General features: G+C 43.8%; 1 protein-coding gene across 2 annotated transcripts in view; it reads right to left on the bottom strand.

The window, feature by feature from the left end:
• Positions 1-22,403, bottom strand: part of STX18 (syntaxin 18) — a 112,607-nt gene that overhangs the window by 43,030 nt on the left and 47,174 nt on the right. For both annotated transcript variants that reach the window (XM_044226204.1, XM_044226205.1), the window contains exon 2: positions 1,857-1,924. In XM_044226204.1, coding sequence (XP_044082139.1) covers positions 1,857-1,924 — 68 coding nt within the window. The remainder of the gene's footprint in view (positions 1-1,856; positions 1,925-22,403) is intronic.

Here is a 22,403-nt window from a genome sequence, read left to right on the forward strand (position 1 = left end):
CAGCTGCCACTGGGAAAAGCAGTAAAAGACTGAGTTTCTATAATGAGGTAATGGATTCGTCAAGACCAAGAAAGCCCTGGGAGCTAGAGTTCTATCTGACGCTCAAGACACATGACCAATAAGTGGCAGAGCAGGATCAGCCCTGGAGATCCTGGGCATCAGTCTGAGCGTCTGCTGCCAGTAGCTGGGAAAGAGAAAACCCTGGGCCAGCGGCCAGCTGTCACGAGTGACATCGGGGAGAGGACTTGGAGTGATCTGTGAACCAGGACACACAGTGTGTGGGAGCTGAGGAGAAATAAATGCCTTAGTATCACCATTGTAATCACAAGTTTAAAACTACTACTGTTCTGTAACAGCAGCCTTATATGATAATCTTATAAATGCGTGGAAATGCACTGCATTTCAATGATGCTGTCTTATGTGAATCTCTCAACGAGCTAGTGAGGGGTCATCAAACCCTCCGTTTAGAGCAGGACTCCACAAACTTTTTTTTGAAAAGGGCCTGAGAGTAAATACATTCGACTTTGCACGCCACATAGTCTGTTTAATTTAATTTAATTCTGCTGCTATAGTGCAAAAGCAGCCAAAGGTAACACATAAATGAATGGGTTTGGTGGTGTTCCAGTAAACTTTATTTAGGGACACTCAGATGGGCATTTCATTTGATTTTCATATGGGGTGAAATCTTGTTCTTTTCCCCCAGCCGTTCAAATGCTATTCTCAGCTCACGGGCTGTACGAAACAGGCGGCAGGGGGGACTTGGCCTCCAGGAGGTGGTTGGTTAACCCCTGGTTTAGAGACGATGTTGGGTTTTACAGACTGACTCTCTCAGGTTCACAAGGCCAATAAGGGAGTGGGGTGGCCTGAAGGACACCAACATTTAAAACATTCGCCTTGTTGGGTGCCTATTCAAGGCAAAGGGAAGTGAACAGTGGCTTTCCGTGAAAGGCCTCTACAAACACTTACGTAAGATAAACAGAAAGGAGCTGGACCAAAAGGTTTAGGCCAGTTTTGTTAAGCTTTCCAAAATGACTACAGCGTCCATTTTTATGGACTATACACTTGATATCTATGTACACCTCTGGAAATAAAGTTTACACTGCCATCTAGTGTTGAGCTAGTATTTTAACTGAGAACTTAAATAAGGTCTTACTGGTACTAGGCACAAAGAGTGATTTACTACGTTCCAAAATTATACAATGAAACACACTCAGAAGCATAAAGCTGCCATTGATGACATTTCACATGCCCCACCCAACCTTCCCATTAATTCACATAGGACACCTGGAGTGCAGTCCCATGGTAGGCTACACCATCACCAGGTGCCAGTGGGGCTCAGGCAAGCACGGGATAAGGCGTCTGCCCTGTAATGCTCCTGCATCTGCTGAAAGCTGGGGTCTATTCCAGAACCCACTTTGGAAGTCTTGATCAAAATGCTTTCCTCTTTAGAAAAACCAACCTAACCAAACCCTCCCTAGATGCAAGGGTTCTTGTCATGCGTGTTTACATGACTTGCATCGCTCTGTTGTTTGCTCGATAAGCATGTACTGAGAAACTGTCTCATTCATGTCTGTGTGTTTCACAATGTCTATGGTACCTAAAGAGAGACAAACATGGGAGCATCAGCACAGAAGGTCACACTGTGGGGATGTCATGACCCCAAGGACATGCGGGCTAGCAGAGCCTTCCCTGGATACAGGGGCTCCCACCTGTTTGCAGATGCCACCGCCAAACTGATCCTCCTCAAGTCAACTCTGAGTTAGTAAATACAAAGTAAGGACAGAAGTTCAAATGGAATACAGGTATGGGAAAGAATTCAGTCACCAAAGACACGGTAAAAAAAAATACGCACTTACCTATAAGCATTAATATAATCTTTCCTATGTTCCAGAAGAAAATCTCTCAGTTTGCCAATGTGTGAAATCTAGAATCAAAAGAACATAAAGAGTTTATATAGAGAGATATGTCACACTTGTCTGCAATAAATTTTAAATTAATAGACTATGGAATAGAGGTTGTAGACAAATTCTGAAGCTACAAACTGAACACTTCAGTTTTGGATTCTCACATGTAGTTGAGCCTTGAACAATACAGAGATGAGGGGTGGCGACACCCTCCCAGTCGAAAATCCTTATATAACTTTTGACTCCCCCAAAACTTAACTATTAGTGGCCTGTTGACCAGAAGCCTTACCAATAACATAAACAGTTGGTTAACACATATTTTGTATGTTGTATCTATTATAAACTGTATCCTCACCAGAAAGCAAGCTAGAGAAAAAAATGTTACTAAGAAAATCATAAGCAAGAGAAAATCCATTTATAGGATTGTATTGTATTCATTAAAGTATAATCCACATAGAAGTGGGCCTACACAATTCAAACCCATGTTGTTCAAGGATCACCTGTCATCACTAACTTGTTGGTTAACTTGCCCAAAGTCACCCACATTCCTGGGCCTTAGTCTCCCATTGACAGTTCCTTCTTCCTCTAAGTGTTGTGATATGATCTAAGATGTTAGAAGAGATAATCTCAAAGGAACTTTGAGGTTAAATGAAGTAATGCATGTCTAGTAACTACACAGCATGTGCTCAATAAAGGCCAATTTCTTTCCTGCTATGTCTTATATCTAAAATTTTATAAACAAATACTCCTTTTTCCGAGTGTCCTGGAGATGGATGCTAAGGCTGGAGATAGCTAGTTTATAGACAGGGCCCCACAAAGCAGCAGAGTTAAAAGCTTCAGGGGCAATGACATCTCCTGACACAGCAAACCTCCATCTTCCCGACAGCCTACTTCCCCAGATGAACAAAAAGGACACAAAGGTACAAAGGACTCTATTTGTGATGGCTGGCATCTAGTATCATAAAGCCCTACTCTAAAGCACCTGCCACATGGAGTTAGGGATTAAAAAATAAGTAAAATAAATTTAAAAAGGTAGGAAGAAACCTACAACCATGGCTGATGAAGACCAAAGTGTTTCCAGAAGGAATGAATGATTAACTAAGTCGGTGGCCTGCTCTGTCCTTTGACCACTGCTCACTCTAGCTTCCTCCTAATGCCCTTTGTACTCATTCCAAACATACATAACCCCAGCCTTGAAGGGTCCATTGAACTTTCATCTTTTCCATGAAAGTTTTTCTGTCAAGGGCAACTCAGGCTAATTTTCGCTTTGCTCTCAACTTAAAAGCACTTCTGCATACCACCCACGTGGCCTGGAGTTACACAGGGCCCTGTCCTCTGGCTTCCCCGTCAGTGGGATTATGAACCAAGCAAGTAGGACTGAGCTGCTTCCCTGCAGTTCCAAGCACAACACGCAGCACAGAGGTCGGTCCTTAAGTCTCTGTGGAATGAGTATGTGTCTAAATACAAAGATAGTATTTATCACAAAGGAAACATTCAGCATTAGGCTGCAGATACATCAATAGGGGTTCAGTTAAATTTCCCACAAAGTCGAGATAAATAATAAATATGGTTCAGAAAAGTACCTCCAGGCATTTGAAGGGCAGGACTCAAACCAAAAATGAAGTGTGGCCCTAACATTCACTTATTACCCAGTTAACAAACAAGGGCTGAGAGTCGGCCTGACACCCCTGACCTCGTGAGGTCCGTCCTCTCCCCCACGGCCCTGCTGTGGGCATGCACAGCATCGCTAATGGTAACCAGTTTGGGAGAGTGAACCTCACAGAGGCCAAGTGATTCATTGAAGGTGACACATATAGCACGTGGCCAGGCTTAAAGGGAAACTCAGGACGGTCTGAGTTCAAGTTCAGCGTGTTTTCCTACACAACACAGCTGCCTTCCTTACACCCTTACTCCGATCTACCCCTTAAAAGCACTATAAAATCTGACCTTTAAGACTGTGGGGAAAATATTTAAGAGAAGTACAAACAAGCTATTTACTGCCCCACATGTATGATTTGAAGGTTACTCTGCTGTTTTAAACTTTCAGTGGTTTATATCCCCTTCCCCAGCCCCTACCTACAAGGGGCCAGGTAAATAGCACACATGAGTAAAGCAAGGAAGGTGGATGGCTGTTGTACAGTTGGCAGTGGTAAATTCTGGATTTAAAATACGCCGAAGCCAAAAGAGGCAGCTTTGTGGCTGATAAAGTTTTCTGTAAAAAGTCCAAAGGAATCTACCACACAGGCTAGATCTGCAGCCCACCCCCTCACTGCCCAGCACCCCCCCTTCAGCTAGCTGCACTCGACCAGGAAGCCATGGTGCACGGGCATGAGCACCAGCAGCAAGAAGGCCCCAGAGGCATCTCAGAAAACATCAACGAGAAGGCGTTTCACTCAAAGTATAACAAACATGATCCCAAATTCTTACGTTCCGTAATGGCAAATTTCTATAAAATAAATTTATTAAACTGAAGCATGTTCCGTATAAAATGAAATTTTTGGTAAATTAAGAGGTAGTACGTAATTACGACTTAACAATATCACCAGTATGATTTGATACTTAACAGGAGTAAAATGAGCAAAATAATATTTCAAATGCATAAAAAGAAAGAAATAAATGAGCATTAAGATTTCTGTAGGTGGGGCGCCTGAGTGGCTCAGTGGGTTAAAGCCTCTGCCTTCACCTCAGGTCATGATCCCAGCATCCTGGGATCAAGCCCCACATTGGGCTCTCTGCTCAGCAGGGAGCCTGCTTCCTCCTCTCTGCCTGCCTCTCTGCCTACTTGTGATCTCTGTCGTCAAATAAATTAAAAAAAAAAAAAAAGATTTCTGTAAGTATCTGACAGCCTTGAAATTCTATTAGATTTCTAAAATAAATACACACATACACAAAAATCACAACAATCGGTAAGAAAAAAATATGTCAATAGGTCCTTGATGTGTCTAAATAGACAGACACTCTTAAGTCCCGAACAGTCCCTATGTGATAGGGCTATCTGCATCATGAATGATTTGACAGTTTAATTACACGAGCATGACCATCATCTTTGTAAAGGTTCTTGGCCAAGCTCTGATCTGTTTAGTGTTGTGCTTAGTCCTATTTTTGAGAATAAACTGCCAATGATAGTATACTTCATATGATTCTGAACAGGCCCTTAGGTTTTCAAATTTTTAGAGGTTGAGTACTTGTATGCTTTCAATTCTGAGCACCGCTACACACACTGCCAGTTTTAAAAGAACCACCCATATGTGTGTATCCAAAGAGAATGCCTCTTATAAAAGTTTGAAAGGCCATTCCAGTATCAAGTCTGACATGAAAATCAGAGTAAAATGAAAGTGTTATTGCCCTGTAAAGATCTAAAACTAGTATCAATTTCTTAATCTTGGTGTCACTGAATGACATGGGGAGGAGGGCAAGGAGAGAGTCCTGGGAAGAAACAAGAGGTCACTGGGAAAGTCTGTGGCACGGGTGGGTGACAAAATGCAGGGTGCCAAATGCAGGGGCTAAAAACAGGGAGTGTTCTATCACAGCCTTGGGCAGATAAGAGACACACCATCTTCATAGCTCTGTGCTTTTGTGACTGCTCTTCCTCTGCCTGGAACAGCTTTCTTTATGGCAACTCCATACCATCAGAAGAATCCCTATTCATCCTGCAGGCTTCCACTTAAATGTCACCTCCTCCAGGAAGTCTTAACACCTTCCTTAGTATTTTGTAGATACCCATCAGCACTTCCCATAGATCATTAGAAGTATTTATCTGTGACCACTAGACTTCAACTGAGTTCCCTTGAGGTCAGGATCTATGCCCTATTCATCTCCAGGAGTGAAAAACGTTGGATGAGGAAAGGAGGGGAAAGAAGTTTGTGGGGGTTGAAAATCCAACAGAAAGAGCTCCAAGATCTGATAACTCCCGACACAGCAGTTGGATCAAAAAGGTATCAGAGGTATCACAAGACTGCACCTAAACAACTGTGAACAAAGTAAGAAAGATGAACATGCTGGCTACCTGTGAGAGTAATCCTCCCAGAAAGTCAGTGGCACGTGTTTTCAGAAGGTAAGATCAACTGAAGACATGTAACCTAACACACTTCATGAGAGAGGATCTGCTCTCACAAGGCTGATCGCCTCCCATGTGACTGGCAGTAGGCCCACCACGGGAGAGTTTTCTTGACCATACCCATGGTCTGACTACACTGCCATATCATCTGACACATGTCCTTCATTTCTAACACAAACTGTCATCTAAACTAAGAATGGAACTGTATCTAAAAAAGAAAAGAAGAGAGGAATGCAAGATGTATTTAATATCTGCACTGTACCAGTCACTTTAAGCAGGTTGTTTTGTTTAACTTGGACAACAACCCTGAAATAGATTCTTTTTCTTGGAGAGAAACCAAAGCTCGGAGAGGTGGTATTACCGGTGGAGCTGGGGCTGGAACCCCTAATCACACTGAGTCGGCACGGGTTCCCTCAAAAGTGGTCACTTAATGGACATGCTGGTGTTTTCTAGTTTCAGTCAAGTTACTTTCATGCCTGCTGTGTACTGTTATTTTGCCTGTTAAAGAAGAAAAAAACCTCCCACTTAATACTGATATTAAGAAATTATAAAGAATTTTTGCTCAGGTGTGATAACAGTAAACATTATGATTACTTTAACTTTTTATGTTTTTAAAATTCTTACCTTGTAGATGTATACTGAAAAATTTACAAGTCAAATATACCACTTTTTTGTTACCACAAAATGATACCACCTCTATCGTTTTGAATTTGCTTCAAAACGATACAGGGGAGGGAGAGTATCAGATGAAGCAGGATAGGCCATGAGTTAGTACGTGTTGAAGATGGGGGTTCCTTATAGCATTCTACTTCAGTATGTATTTAAAATCTCCCTTAACAAAAACATTTTTTTAAAGATTTATTTATTTATTTGAGATCACAAGTAGGCAGAGAGGCAGGCAGAGAGAGGAAGAGGGGAAGCAGGCTCCCTGCTGAGCAGAGAGCCCGATGTGGGGCTCAATCCCAGGACCCTGAGATCATGACCTGAGCCGAAGATAGAGGCTTTAACCCACTGAGCCACCCAGGTGCCCCTAAAAACATTTTTTAAAAGTCTCCCATTTAGCATTTTCTTCCCTTAACACTTCTAGTCATTGGAAGTATATAGATCTTCTGCTGCCAAACTAGTAATACTTCAAAAACTAAATTCCATGTGAAATGAACCAAAAACTAAATTCCATGTGAAATCTCTACCTACTTTATCTCTAAGTACTTTCGGTTTTTGCTTAAAGTTCCATTTACCAGGTCCGATGCCCCTTCGAAAAAGCAAAAAAAAACCCCAAAACCTTCAGTGAGAGGGGGCTGTGTGCCCGGCGGTAGTCCCAGAGCTGCATGTGCATTTGCTCCCCTAATTCTCCCAGGCGTGATCGCAGGTAACACCATCACACCTGTTCTACAGATGAGAAAACAGAGTCAGAGACAGGATAAATAATGTGCTTGGGAGTGAAGTCTGGTATCAGACTTGAGTTCTTAACCTCCAAACCGAAGCACAGATTGTGCACAGGTCACAACTGTCGTCCCCCAACAAGGGGGGATGACGGAGGAAGGTACCTGAGTGAGCGACGTCACGCTGATCCTCTCTTCCTCCATCCTACTCGGCAGTGCACTACACGCTTGCAGATACCCAGCAGCGATGGCCACATGCTGACCACCCGCCATGGGTATGTCACGCCGTGCGTCAGCTGCTCGGTCCACGTGTGCCATCATTTACTCTGCTGGAACAACTGGACGACTTAGACGTGACCCCCGTTCCCATTTAAGACACATGGAAACTGCGGCTCATGCAAGGTTACAAGGCTAGTGAGAGGCAGAAATGGGACGGATCACAGATGTGTGTGCCTCAAGGGTGAAGTTACCCGTCCTGTATTATCCTGCCAAAAGACTAGTCGGACTAGTAAGATTTAGCTTACTGAAGTTTGGGGTTTTTCCTCACGATAATATAAGCTGTGTTTCATGTGGGAGTATGGGGGTACAATGTTGAATTTTAAAATTTTTTTTAACTACGTGGATACAGAAAGATCCAAGAAAGGCTTCCACACACAGTGCTCATTTTAAAAGTCGCCTATATGCTAGGTATCTAGGTAGGAAACTTCACATATCTAAAGGGAATGTGTCCACTGGCTCACGTCCTCTCCTTCCAGGTCAGCTGCCATGTGCTGGGTTTTGCAACATAGTAGGCTTGGGGTTGGCAAAGCTACCCGGATGTGGAGGGGAAGGCCCACAAACATGAGCAAGGAAACAGGACGGTCAGGAAGCCCGGCAGTGCAATGCTGATCAGTTTGTTCTGAATATCGATCATCAAACTACCACAAAACATGGCTTAAAAGAACAATGAAGACAACTTCCCAGACTGCTTTTCTTCCTGAGTGTCCCTATGGCCACCTCCTGCCACAGCTCCGGCAGGGTATGGGCAGAGGAGCACAGTCTGGGTGGAGCACAGTCTGGGCGGAGCTCAGTGGGCAAGAGAGGGATGGGCAGGAAATCCAGGGAGGGCAGAGATTCTTGGGTTCTGACCTCTGCTTCGCCACCCACTGCTGAGGGAGACCCTGATCCCCACTCCTTAGGCTTTACATGCAGGGGCTTCAGGGGGACCAATATTCCTGGCCTCAGACAGGGGAGGAGCAATGTAACTGGCTTATGATTTGGAGAAAGTAATGAGCAAGCTCGGCTCTGTCTCGCTCTCTCCTCTGTGCACAGCAGCCAGCCAGCAGAGAGGGCATATTCTGACCCAAGCTCTCCCCATATTTGGCTACAAAGCTAAAGCCGGGTTCCCCATGTGGCTTTTTCATGTTCTGACGCCTGTATTTCTCTTTCAGGTGGTTCCAAAATTGGGCTGAGAAGAAAGGGGTGCTTTTACAAGCTCCCCTAAACTCTTAACCTTTGCCAACTGAAATTTTGAGCAAGTTGCTTAATCTCCCTGGGCTTCACTACAAAGAGAGGGAGTAAACATTATTTCTAAAAAACAGTAGTATAATGAGCTACCTGCCAGCTTTTACTGAGTGCGTACTACGTGGCAGGCCCCCGTGTGAATGCTCTGCACCCATGATCTCATGGACTGCTCATGACCCTGCGGCATAGGTTCTATTATAATCCCAGTTCACAGATGGGAAGACATGGAGGTCTAATTCCGCGGAAATGGTTCCGAAGAAATGGGAGACTGTGACTCCCACACCAGGAACCTGTATGTTTCTAGTCTCTGCGAGTCTGCCCACGAAGATGGCTCTGCTGTCCCAGCTGAGCAAGGCAGGTCTGCGAGACTTGCTTTTACTGCAAGTGTAGATGGATCGTTCTGAGATAAAAAATGCCCAACACTGAACAGAGCTGTTTGGATTAAAGGCATGGGCTCTAGCTATGGGAGAGCACCAAGCTAACAGGCACACTCCAGGATCAGATCTGGCTTTTTTGGGAGGCTGATACTTCACCCAACAAGGGATTCGAACTGCGTTCTAGAACTACAGGTGTTCATCTGACTCCTGTATTCCTTTTGTTTTCTGAACATCAACTGAGTTCACTTTTAAGTAGCTATATAAATTTAAAGACTCTTTCCCCAAATCAAGACACTGAAATTCTCCATAACCCATTTATCATAAAAGCAATGTAGTTTCTAAATCAGATGTATTTGACAGGGAAAAAAAAAAGATTCTCACATCATCTGTCCTTCCACAAAAAGGTTTTACTAGGAGGGACCAAACAAAACCAAAAACTTCCCAGCCTGCACACTCGTGAGATTGTGCGAGGTACCCTGGGTGAGTCTGAGCTGCCGACAGTGGGTTTGCCCACAAGCTGGTGTTGGGGGGTTGGGATGGGAACCAGGCTTGTCTGAAACACACACTGCATGAACCATTTACAGAAAAGATGTGAAATGGCACCTAAAGTTGTACACACGCAGAAAGGAACCTAAAAGATTGCCCATCAAAATAACTGATGCTTGTCTGACTGGTGAGACTCGGACATTTTGCTTTCTTAGTATCTTTTTGTACTTTAACATTTTTCTACAATTAGTATGTATAGTCTTTGTAATCAGACAAAAAGTGTTTTTAAACAAAAAGGCAAATCTTCCCACATACTTCCTGACTAAAAGTGTACACTGACTCCCCATTAGCGACAAATCAGACCTAGCCTAAGCCTGAGGCCTGGGGGTCCCTCTCTCTGTGGACATCTCCAGGGTAGAAGCGCCCTCCCCCCCATTCCAGTCTTCTGCCTCAACTGCTCTGTTCAAGGGAGACACCTCTTAGAAGTCTTCTCTGCTACTTCCAGGCCAGGTTAAGGCCCCCTCCTGCAAGCCGACCCCTTTCAGAGACGCTGATTAGCATCTTGTGGAATGTTTTTGTGTCCATCCGATATAAGCCGCTCAGGCACACACCCGCCCAAAGCCCTTCCTCAATGAGTCAGTGTTCTGAACCGCACGGATTCTCTACCCCTTTCACAACCTGAGAGCGGGGTAAAACCGCACAGTCCGGCGGCTCATACTGGACATTATCCACTAGATGGCGACACGACGACTGCAGCTGGGGCAACAGCAGGAACTCGAGAACACATCACCCTTTTCTCCCAAGGGCTTTTACGATTTCTCGGGTTCTTTGTTGTTTGATCTGGAATCAAAGGATTATTAAAGGTTAATTATTCTGCACAGGCCGAAGCTGAAATGACATTGTTTGAAAACTTACACATGCACTTGGAGGAGTCCAAGACAACTTGAAAACCCTGCACTCGAGGCAGGGCGGACACAAAGGGAGCCGCAGGCGCATGGCTGCCATCTGCCGTCCCAGGCGGCAGGCCCAGCTCTGTTTATGTGTGTCCCCCATGGACCAGTCCTGCGAGCTGCTCCTGGCTGGGAGCTTTGTAAATTACCCAAAGCAAGATAAACTGTAAAACAAAAACCCTGGTACAAAATGGTGGGATTCTTCTCAAAGGATGACTGCCTTTTAACTGTGGGGCGAGTTCAAAGCGGTCACAAGTGTCCTTTGCTGGTCACAGCAGTGGTTTGACTTGCAAGCCACCCACCCCCCACCCCCACGATAGGAATTCTGTCTGCTGGCACTCACAGCCCTTCCAACAAAGCCCTGATTGATTATGAAACACTAAGTACCGATTTGCATAATTTGCCTCTGCAAGAAACAACCATTGTTCAAGATTAAAGAGACTCCAGTAGGTCCCTCTGGCATATTGTAAAAAGTTCCCTGTAACACAAAATCATTATTTTTTTTCATTCAATCAGTGGACACAGCTTGCTGTTCAGTTTAGTATGCAGCCAAAGGCACAGCCAGAACCACCACTGCCATATAAATGTTTGCCAACTACTGATAAGCTAAAATGATTTTTCACAAGGATTGTGTTCCCGAGTTTCATTGGGAGGCCCACTAACTAAATTCTGAACCCACTCCCTTCAGTCCTAACTGAAAATACATCAATACCAATTACAGCTGCAAGTTCAGAACCAAGGCGCCTGCGGAGCACGGCAACCCTGCAGCCGTCACGGCGGGAGCGGTCTGCGCCCGGTCCCCAAGCGAGAGAAGCTCCCCACTGACTAGTCACCCACAAAAGAGCCTGGCAAGGCCACAGACACCCACTGGCGCTCTGGGTCTCAGCAGCCGGTCTGTTAAGGGACCGCCTACATGAACCATTCCTTTCTTGCTTCCTTTCTTTCAGCAGCTGTTTAGGAAGCAAGAGCACACAGGCAGGGCCCCTCCCAGCGGTCCCCCTCCAGATTTCTATTGCAGGATGCCGCCACCATTCAATGACCAGGGGGCAGTGGAGGGGCCACAGTCATGTAGGCAATTCTGGCCACTCCCTGCCTGACTTCACAAATTCCTAACGCCCCCTCCCCAACCTCCCCCTCCTGAAGCTCCATCCTCCCTCTGCTTCCTGGACCCCACTCTCGCCAGGTTCTCCTCCTAAACCTCTGGCAAACTTTCTTTACCTTCATTCACCGCCGCCTCTGCCTTTACTAACCTATGAGACGTACTTAGGTTCAGCATGCTCACACGGCTGTGTGCGCAGAGACTCCTTCCCTCTCATCCAAAGCTTTATTCACCCTCCACAGAACACATCCACCTGCCTCTGCCCGGCTCCGGGCAGGTGCATCGCACCTCCACCATGAGTCCGGCTGGTGCCTCCAGAGCAATGTGTCCCCAGGCACCAATAAACCAACCATGGACACTCCTCCCTCCTGGCTTACTCAGTCCTTCCTCTTCCTGGTCCCCGCCCTCCAAGAGAAAGAGCTTCTCTCGTGATGCCTCAAGCTAGAAAGGTCATTTTAGACTCTTCCCTCTTTTCCACCCCAAAGACTAAACTGGTCAGTCAGGCCTGTCTATTGGAACTGAACCACCGTCCAAGCTCCGGCCCTTCCTGCACCCATCCCACGTTCCAGACCCACAGAGCCTTTCCCTCATGAAGACTTCTCTTCGCTGCTTCTGCATGTTGGCCCCACTGTTCTCTCCACCTGTAACGTCTTCTTTCTCATCAGCCAATCTTCTACTCAAACATGCTGGGCCCAAGGAGGTATTAACGCACGGCATTGTGGGTTTGCTCCCACTTTCTCTGCATGAAGCCCTCCTTGAGGCACTCTATGTCTGTTACTTAAATGTTATAAATGTTAGTTTGATGTATATATGTTATGCACATTATATACGTATGTGAAAATATACATGCATAAATACATAAATGTTATTAGTTCAATATAGAAAATGCTCTATTCCATCAATTTGGAAACCTCATTAGAAAAAAGACACACTTGATCATGACCTACAGAAAACTGTAATCAGTAGCTGAATAACCTCTTCTGGATTTCTCTTGAGAACCAGTACCAACCTTACCAGACAGCAGTTTTCAGAATTCAGCATGTGCTGAGAGAGACAGACAGACACATGGAGACGGGGGAATGATAACTGTAAGCACAAAAGAGGAGAGAGACTGATGTTTCTATTTCCACCCTTCTATTCTGGCTTCAGTCTTGAGTAGCAGGCAGCTGGGATGGTTAAACTAGGAGCCAAGGATGAAGAACATTTGTTGGGATGAATTTGGTGGCCTAATATCTCGTATTAGCAACCTGAAAAAGTATTTCTTCTAACATAAAGCTTCTATCCCTTTGGGAAATTTAGAAACTAAAAAAATAAAATCTTAGATTCTTCGTGTTAATGAGGTCATCAAAGAGTGTAGGACGTAATCTTGAAACCAGAAAGAGCACTAGACAGCACGTAGCGACGCAGGAGCTAAGTGCAGCTTTCATTTTAAAACAGGTTAGGTTTCTTCAACTTCAAGAAAAAGCAGAAGCCTACAACCTTCCCAGCCTTTTCATCCTCATGCTTCTGACCTCAACTTTTCTCTCTACATCTCCTGGTCTTCGTGATCATACCTCAGTCTAATTAAGCAGCCTACGCTTGTTCTCCTAGCACCCCAACTGCGTTCACTTGGCATTGCTAGCACATTCCCGTTTCCAAACTCTGTCCACTCCTGGTCAATCTGGCCTTTCTCTGTGCCTCACACATGCTGTGTGACACAAAGGGTATAAAGCAAGTAAACCTCTTCCTTCCTGGATTCTCAAGACCAGAAAGGGCCTGGATGATGCTGACCTGCTTCGTCTGATGGTGAGGAGCCCACTGTCTCTTCCGGGTCACCCATTCCACTTGGAACCGTGCCAAGTTCTTTCCCACTCTGAGCTGGGTTCAGCTATTGTGTCCCCACCCCCCTCACCCCTCGGTTTTCTCTCTTCTCTGAACTAAACATTCTCAACCCCATCAAGCCTTCACTAATCTCCTCTGAATGTTGCAATGGGTCTCAAAAATCAACTGCGGTTCCCAGAACTGACTCAATATTCTGTGTGTTAGCCGGAAGTGCAGAGGAAAGCAGAAACATCACCCTCCTGTTCTAGCTTCTGGGCTTCTATTAAGGCTACCCAAGAGCATGCTCACTTTCATGTCACTGAGTGAGGCTGACTTCATACCAACTATAATCATTTCTTCCATGACTGCTGCTGCTTATCTATGCCTTCCCTATAGTCCTATTTTCCCCCACTTCCTGTTATTTGCCACTCTCATCATTCTGCCATTAAAGACATCTATGACTAAAAACAATCAATTAAACAAATGGGGTGAAAATGGAGCTGAAAGAGAAGTAAGGAGTTCTAGCCCCCTCCCCACGGACCGGCAGCTCAACCAGCCACATGTGCCCCCACAGTACAAATCTTCAGTTCATTTAAAACAATGTTTCCTCCACAAAAATATCACGGAGACTTTTATGACAGCCTTCTGAAAGCCCCTCTTCCCCGCACTTCCCTGCCTAGCAACCCAACACAAACGAGGCTAGCGGCGGGTACGGCCCCTGCTTCGTGAGCTAGGAATGGATAATCTCTCTACTTTCTTTTCTGTGTGCCTGGAAACCTTTCTTTTATTTCTTCCCTTGACAAATATGGCAGACCTGGAATGGGCCAAGCACAGTAAGATGGGAGGTAATAAAGAAGAAGAGAGGGAGGCAGGAGGGTGAGGAGAACAGGAAGTTTCAACTCAAGGGTCTTACATGGCTTCACACTGCTTTTCAGATCCCATCCAAGCCACATCTGGGCCAGAGGCACCCTGCAGAGCGCGTGCAGAGACTGTATATACAGAGCGTGTGCAGATGCTGTGTGCGCAGACTGTGTGTGCAGACTGTGTGTGCACAGACTGTACAGCATACATGAGAGACTGTGCATGGAGAATGTGTGCAGAGACTGTGTGTGTGCACAGACTGTGTACAGCATACACAGAGAGACTGTGCATGCAGAGTGTATGCAGAGACTGTCTGCTATGCACGGAGACTGGGTGTAGAAACGGCATGTAGCGATGGCACATGTAGAGGGTGTGTGTGCGGAGTGTGCACAGGGCTGCATTCCTCCCAGTCCCGGTTGCCCGAGCACAGCTGACACAGATGGGAGTCTGGATCCCAGCTCCGCCACAGCTCTGTCACTGACCCATGATACGGCCTTGCACCAGCCGCTGAACTTCTTCAAACTGTAACTTCTGACCGTGTAAATGGGAAACTGACCCAGAAGGCGACCACAAGCCATCAACGTGAGCAGTGTCCATGCAGGCTCTGTCTCGGTGTCAGGCCCCTAGCACCCGCAGCAAGGGGAAGGGCTGCCGCAGGGAGAAGGCAGGAATCTCTCATAAAGCTGTGGCAGTGGGGAGTGTGGCGAGTCACAGCAGTATAAGCAGCCGCAGAACTGGATGCAGCACAAACCCAGCATGACAGGAGACGAGTGGCCGTCGTACCAGGAACCACCGCTGACTGAGCAGCGTACTCCACGCCGGTCTTAACCTATCGAACCCACACAACAACCCCCGCTGTGGGTGCCGGGGTCACCCCCGGTGAAAGAAGGAAACGAGGCCAGAAGGGAGGCTAGACACAGCCTGTGATTCCACAGCAGCTCGCTGACATCGCAGAAAGAATGCCCAGAGGTTCCGGCCCAGGGAGTCCATGGTGAACCTCCCCTCGGTAATGGGTGGTCCTCGCGGGTTCTGAGGTCAGGAGAAGAGGTAGGCAAGGGCACAGAGTGACGAGCGAAGGGCAGTGGCACAGGCGATCTGAGCTGGGCTCTGCTCCACGATAGGGGGGCATCTGGAGAAGCCCTTCCAGAAAGCAGCTGAGGGACGACTCCCCTGGGTACGACCAGCTCCTGAAAGAGCTGCACTTGGCCTCACGCTGCGTGTCCTGCTGTAATCTGACCACCTCCACAGAGGACTGCCCCGATGTTGGCTTAACTTGGGTGCAGAAGGTGAAAAGCACACACCATCCCTATGACAGAAGAGACTACACTGGGTTCCAGCACTCATTTTCACAATCTGCTCAAAACAGCTCATCTCCCCCACACTTGGAATCCATGGCTGTTTCTTCAGCTGCGCATCAGAGGAAGCGGCTGGTTTGAGTTTAGGAGCCATGAAGAGTGTGCAGATGCTCCTTCTCAGATGCTAGGATCCCAGGTAGTGAGCAAGATACTCTTACTAGCAGAGGCCCTAGGGAAACGAATCAGCGCAGGGGCCGGCGAGTCCCAAGCCCCATCCTGCCCTCGGTGCTCAGCGCCCACACAGGGGCAGACAGTAGGCACCACTGACATCAGCATTTCCTTTCCGCGGAAGGCACAGATAACCTCCTGCTGGTCCCGTGTGTGAGGACTGCGCCTCCAGTGCCCAGCTTGCCCCTCCTGCAGCCCTACATGCTCCACCACGTCTTCTCCCCGCTTCCCTCCCTGCAGGTGCTCTGCTCCAAGTCACCGCACGTGGTCTCTGGAACCACTGTGCACACCTGCACTCCACAGCCAGCCCATATCCGATCTGTTCCTTTGGAAAGCCCAGTGTGCTCATGAGCAGGTATGCTGGACTCTTCTGATGCTCTCCCAGCTTCTCAGAATGAGCCTAAGGATTAAGGTCCTTGGGATCCTCATTGATTCAGGTTTTCTGACTCAGAACAACACAGCTATGGACAGAACCTTGGAGAGACTGGTCATAAGGAATTAGAAATATTTATAAAATTGTTCATAAGGCGTAGGTGAAAAAGTAGAAGATGTACCTAATGTGTACACATTATAAATATTGTTGGGTAAATGTTCAACAAAACAGTAACAGCAACCACTCAGTACTTACTACGACGCCAATGAGAGCTACAAGGGCTTTGGTCAGATGACCCCACTTTATCCTCACTGGGACCCTCTGAGGTGGGGCCATCATTAGTCCCTCTTTCCAGATGGGAGAGGCTCACTAGTAAGTGTCAGAGTTGGACTCCTAATCTCTGGCTCTTCCTGTTCCCTTTAGAACTTTGACAAGAGAGCTAAGAGGAAAACAGACTCCATTTATATCTGAGTTCTTCAAATTGAAACCTCAACTCTATCTTTAAAATTATTTATGTATCTTACAAAACAAATAGTGTAAAATACAAAATTTTGCTTCATTTGGGGGGGCTATTCTTAATTTCTTGAGTTGCCCTTCCAAAAGAATCATGAATATTTACAGTCCTTTACCTTTTTACCTGGCAAAGAGATCTATGAGCCTCTGGCAAAAACTATGTGCCTGATCTCTTCCCTACAGAAAGTAAATATTCCCACAGATACAAACAGACTTTCTGCTCACCATTTTGAGCTGCAGAGGCTGTTGGTTCATAGGAACTCAGGTCAAGAGCCTCTGATGATAAAACATGGTACAAGAGGCTCAAACACAGGAGGGTCCAAACTTTCTGCAGACCCCATGCACATAAGGAGCAGCTCAGCATGAGGAGACAGCGGTGGGCTGTCTGTCTGCAGAGTCTGTCAGAACGGTAATGCTAAGCAGTCATGCCAAGGGGTGGCTGGAGATGGCACAGGCCCTGGGGCCTGCAGGGGCTGGAGGGGGCAACACAACTGCCTTACAAAAACATGTACAAAAGGAGCGATGGAACTAACTGATCATTGTCACAGCATCATAAACATTTAGTGTTTATTATGTGTCAGGGCATGGCATTAAGCCCTTGCATTTAACAGATGAAAAACAGCTGAGGAAACTGAGGCACAGAGCTGTCAAGGAACCTGCCTCAGGACATACTTCTAGCAAGTTGAAAAGCCAAGGTCCATACTCCAAAGCCTATGCGCTTAAATTCTTCAGTCTGTGCCTCCAAATTTGGGCTCTGCAATGTTAAGACTCAAGCTGAAGAACCGTTCAGACCAAAGAAGAGTGGCCGGGCAGCCCCTCTACCACTGGCCACAGGCCAGACTCTAAACTCCCCGCAACCAAGCTGCCAACTGGTCAGTTTCGTTTATCAGGTCCCCTGGCAGAAAACACTAAGCACATAAAACACATTTATACTCCACAGCAGTACATTCCACATCCCAGGAATATGGTCACTCCTCTCTGTGGTGAAAATTATAAGACCTTTAAAAAGTGTGTGTCCAGTGTTCATTTTGGATTCCCAAAGCCTGGCGAGGTTCCTAGCTCCACAAATGTCAGCCGAATGGGTGACACATCCTATTAAGAATTTGTCATTATAAAACAAACATTAAAGAACAGCTATACCTAGAACTAGTTTTTCTTTTTTAAATACAGAATTTTGTCACAGTTTTTGCAAATGTTTTAGTACACACTAAAGGCACACTCCCCTGTGTAACAATCAGCCAACAACTATGCACAGTTGGTAACCAACGGCAACCCTCTCCACAAAAGGTGAACAGATTAGCAAGGGTATAAAGTTTGTGGCCACAAACAGCTTCTACCCAAAGGCAGATTTTTATTACTCAGGTTAAACATATGCACTCAAAAACATGAAATGCTGCCCTATTGACATTTAAAAAAATGATCTTTTTATTTGAATTATAATACCAGCTATAAGAAAAAAATATTTGTGAAGATGACAAGGACCAGCACGTACATCTACAGAAGTGAGAAAACCACAAATAAAAATGACGTATCACAGCCTGCTCCCACGCTCATTCTCCTGGGATCCTAGCCCTGCGTAGAAATTATGAGCAGGGAACAACATGAAACCCCTTATTTGCAAGCCCAGGGCAAGAGTTACAACATAGATTAGTTCTCCGAATCTTCCACCCATCCCGGCAAGTACCGTTCCCGTCCACCAGGTGGTGACCTGCACCACACTGTTCCTCCACCAACAGTATAGTACATCAAAATGACAACAGCCTGGTTTTAAGATGATTTGTCTCTTGAGGATATACATTTGGTTTAAGTTTCCACTGCAAAGTTAAAGTTCTTAAGATAGGTCATGCAGATCAATTGCTCCTGTAATCTGAAACTCAAAAGAGCAAGTAATATCTAAACAAGGGGAAGGGGTGGCCCTGAGCTTATAAGGTTCTCTAAAAGCCAGGAGACAGTCAGCCTGGCTACCTCTAATCTCATCATCAAAACTGTTACCTTGTCCAGTTTCTGCTTCACATCAGCAAAGAGAAGAGTGAAATCAATGACGGACAGTACAAAGGGAGAACCTACACTCAACTTCCATACCACTTGATAGAGGCCAATAATTTACATTCAACAGAAAATACTGCTTGATGATATTCAAACCCCAAAAGCATAAGTGCTTTGCTTTACTATATTTTTTTCTCTCTTGGTAAAAACAAAAGCAAAGGACCTAATGTGCATTTTATCATGAAGCTCTGAGAAAGAGGGTTTGGTAACCAGATACCCAGCCTTTCCTCCAAAGTCATCTTTCAACTGAGTGAATGGGAATAAAATGCAGTGTGCCGGCCTCAATCAGGAATAAAAATGTTCATATTCCATGCAAAACTCAGGACCTGTTTCATCAATCCCTGTCTTCCAAAAAAATATAGATTCCTTTGCTTCATTATGGTCTTCTTTGGAGTAAATAAGGCATGAAACTTAAAGCACTTCTGTAGACGGCAAAGAAAAACAAACAAAAGAGGCAGAAAATATTATTTCAATTAATAAGTTACAAAACATTCCAACATCCTCTGCTTGAAAAATGAAAATAAGACTGACTGGTTTCTGGGATTTAGAAAAAACCCCAGCAAACTGCTAACTGCTAAGTTTTATAAAATGGGGACAAGCCTGATAAAATTGATTCCTAAGTGTTCAAAGTAGCATCAAATAATTTAGCTCCTAAGAAATCATTTGCTAGAGAAAAATCTGTGTATAAAAATACCCAGAAAAGTAATGGTTAGACCCTGAGCTATACATTACTAACTTTGATTCTGAGAATCAAATTGTGTCTCTTCATCCTACTTTTAAGATTTACTGTTTTACCTGGACACAAAAACGTTTAAGCCCTATATTATATTTTACGTTTTAAAAGTAAAACCAGTATATACTATTTAAATCCTTTTTAACAATTTTTAAGATCATTAGGTAAAGCATCTGAAACACCACATATATAAAAATTTCCTTTCTTATCACAGACACAAATTTTAGTTAAACTCACATAATCAATTTGTAGGCAATAAAATTGTCATCAAAATGTAACACTAACTGTCCCCCCAAACACATACATACACACTCATAAGAGACATATGTAGCAACATACCAAAGAAAAGACAGGCAAACTTTACAATGTTCAAGAAATCCTTCAAAAACTCTATACTATATTGGGTAAATTGGAAGGGGATGTGAACCATGAGAGACTATGGACTCTGAAAAACAATCTGAGGGGTTTGAAGTGGCGGGGGGGTGGGAGGTTGGGGTACCAGGTGGTGGGTATTATAGAGGGCACAGCTTGCATGGAGCACTGGGTGTGGTGAAAAAATAATGAATATTGTTTTTCTGAAAATAAATAAATTGGAAAAAGATATATATATGTTTATAAAAAAAAAAACAAACAAAAAACTCTATACTATGTATTAGTCAGTATCTGATGACTATTTCAAAAGTGCCAAACCTAAGAGTGGGTAAAGTGTTCTCTTTCTACATTTAAAGTCTCATTACAGTAAAAATTAAAATAAATAAATAAATAAAAAGACACATCTCCCCAAGAGTTGGGGAATAAGCAACTAAAAATAAAATGCCAATTTGCAGTTGTGAAGTCAATGTCCTAATGGTGAGATCACAGTTTTTAAATTTTATTTTTATTTAGACTCTATGATTGTGGTCTATTTCAAAATTAAACAAACTAAAAAATTTTCCCTCCTTGCAAAATTAAGAATTTCCATATATACTAAAATTTAATGCTTATTTTATAAAACAAAAGCAAAACTGTTTAAATTTTCCTGGCAACTAAGTGTGTATTTTGTTTTTTAGTTGGAGTCTATAAATACATCCGTAATTTCTATGCCTATCGTTCAAAGGGGGCACTTCAGGGATTCCTAGAACAATCACTGAGGCTCTTAAAAACAATGCAAAACTTCATCCATACTGAAGAATTCCTATTTAACCCTTATTTTCAATTACAGTCAAAGTGTGTGTTTCAGAGCCATGGAAACCAATATCCCTCTCTCGGCAACTTCGTCTGGTGAGAAAACATTATTAAATGTCACATTTGACTGTCACAGTTTCCCCAATCACTTCCTGCGTGTTTATTATCAGACTCTAATCGTGACTTTTGCAAACTGAATTTATACTTTCACACAAACTTCCAAAGTTTTCCCAACTTAAATAAAAACCCACAAAAACTGTGGGAAATGTTTCGCTTGAAAGATAAAAGTAAACTGGTTCAAATGTACATGTGCAATAATCAGTGTTTACTTTCTGTTGCTCAACTCAGCTTATAGCACTTTCAATATCTGTATTCAACTTAATTTTCTCGTCGCTTAAAAAAAAAGAGGGAACGTTTTCTTTCTCTCCCATTTTGCTCTCAAAATATAAACTCATTTAATGCAAAGCATTCCTGAATCAGGAATGTTTTAAACTATAAGCATATCTAGTCTCAACAGCATTCATATTACATACGAAATGCCATTTCTTTCAAAACTTCAGTCTGAATATTTTGTAAATCTAATTTTACTTTACCTAATAAGCAGAAGACATTTTACTATGCAAGCCCCAATTAAAATTTTAGTAAATGAAAATAGCAAAAAATCTGATATTACAATACTAAAGGAGGAAAGAGGGTAAGTATTGACTCATTTACTTAAAAAGTTGGGGTTTTTCCCCTATAGGCACCTCTACTATAGATTTTAAACTACATTTGTTTAAATATGACATACCTTTAGCCTGGGAGCAATTTATCAGTTAACAGGATCTACTAAGAGAGGGAATATATACTTAAGGTAAGTAAAACACTAGAAACTATTTATGCTGCCCTTATTCAAAGCTATTTAGAAAACTTGGCTATGTGCTTTTTAAATAATCATTAAAAACGGTCTAAAAGAGAACTGTGATATAGTTAATCCACAAGCCAAGTGATGCCATTTAATCCCAGAGACAGAAATTTGTCTAAGGGGATCTAAGACATCCATATATGTAAAACAATAATACACATTAAAGGTAATAAAACTAGAAGGAAATATTTCCTAATAGAATAAGCACATTTTAAAGTTTGCATGGCTGGCAACAGAAAGATTTTTTTTTTAACTATTAAAAAAAAAAAATCTCCTGACAAGAGATTCTGGGTTTGAAGTATGTCACACCTCAGTTCCCCAGCCACGAATCCCAGTTCATTTTTTAAAATGAGGTCTATTTCCTGTAATTTTAGATATTTTAGAGTACAATTATTTTACATTTTTATGATGCCTTTGGGGTATCATTACAAATATTTTTATGTGTTTAAACTTAGGAAAGTAAAATTAAGTAATAGCTTCTTTTAAAGGGAGCTGTCAACTCTCTCCTGAACAAAAATCTTTGTTTTAAAGCAATCTAGAGATTTATATCCCTAGTAACCATAGAAATTAATCTTAAGCTTTAGAAAAAAAATGCATAAAATGCTCCTTATTTAATTAAAATCAGAGCTCTGCTCTTTAGAAATAAGGACCCTCTTTTGAACAGAAAGAACTCTCTCCACAGAGTAGAATTGTTTTAACTCAAGGTAGCATTCTTTGTGACAAATTAA

This window comes from Neovison vison, chromosome 11 (genome assembly GCF_020171115.1).
Source record: "Neovison vison isolate M4711 chromosome 11, ASM_NN_V1, whole genome shotgun sequence".
NCBI classification, from domain to species: Eukaryota; Metazoa; Chordata; class Mammalia; order Carnivora; family Mustelidae; genus Neogale; species Neogale vison.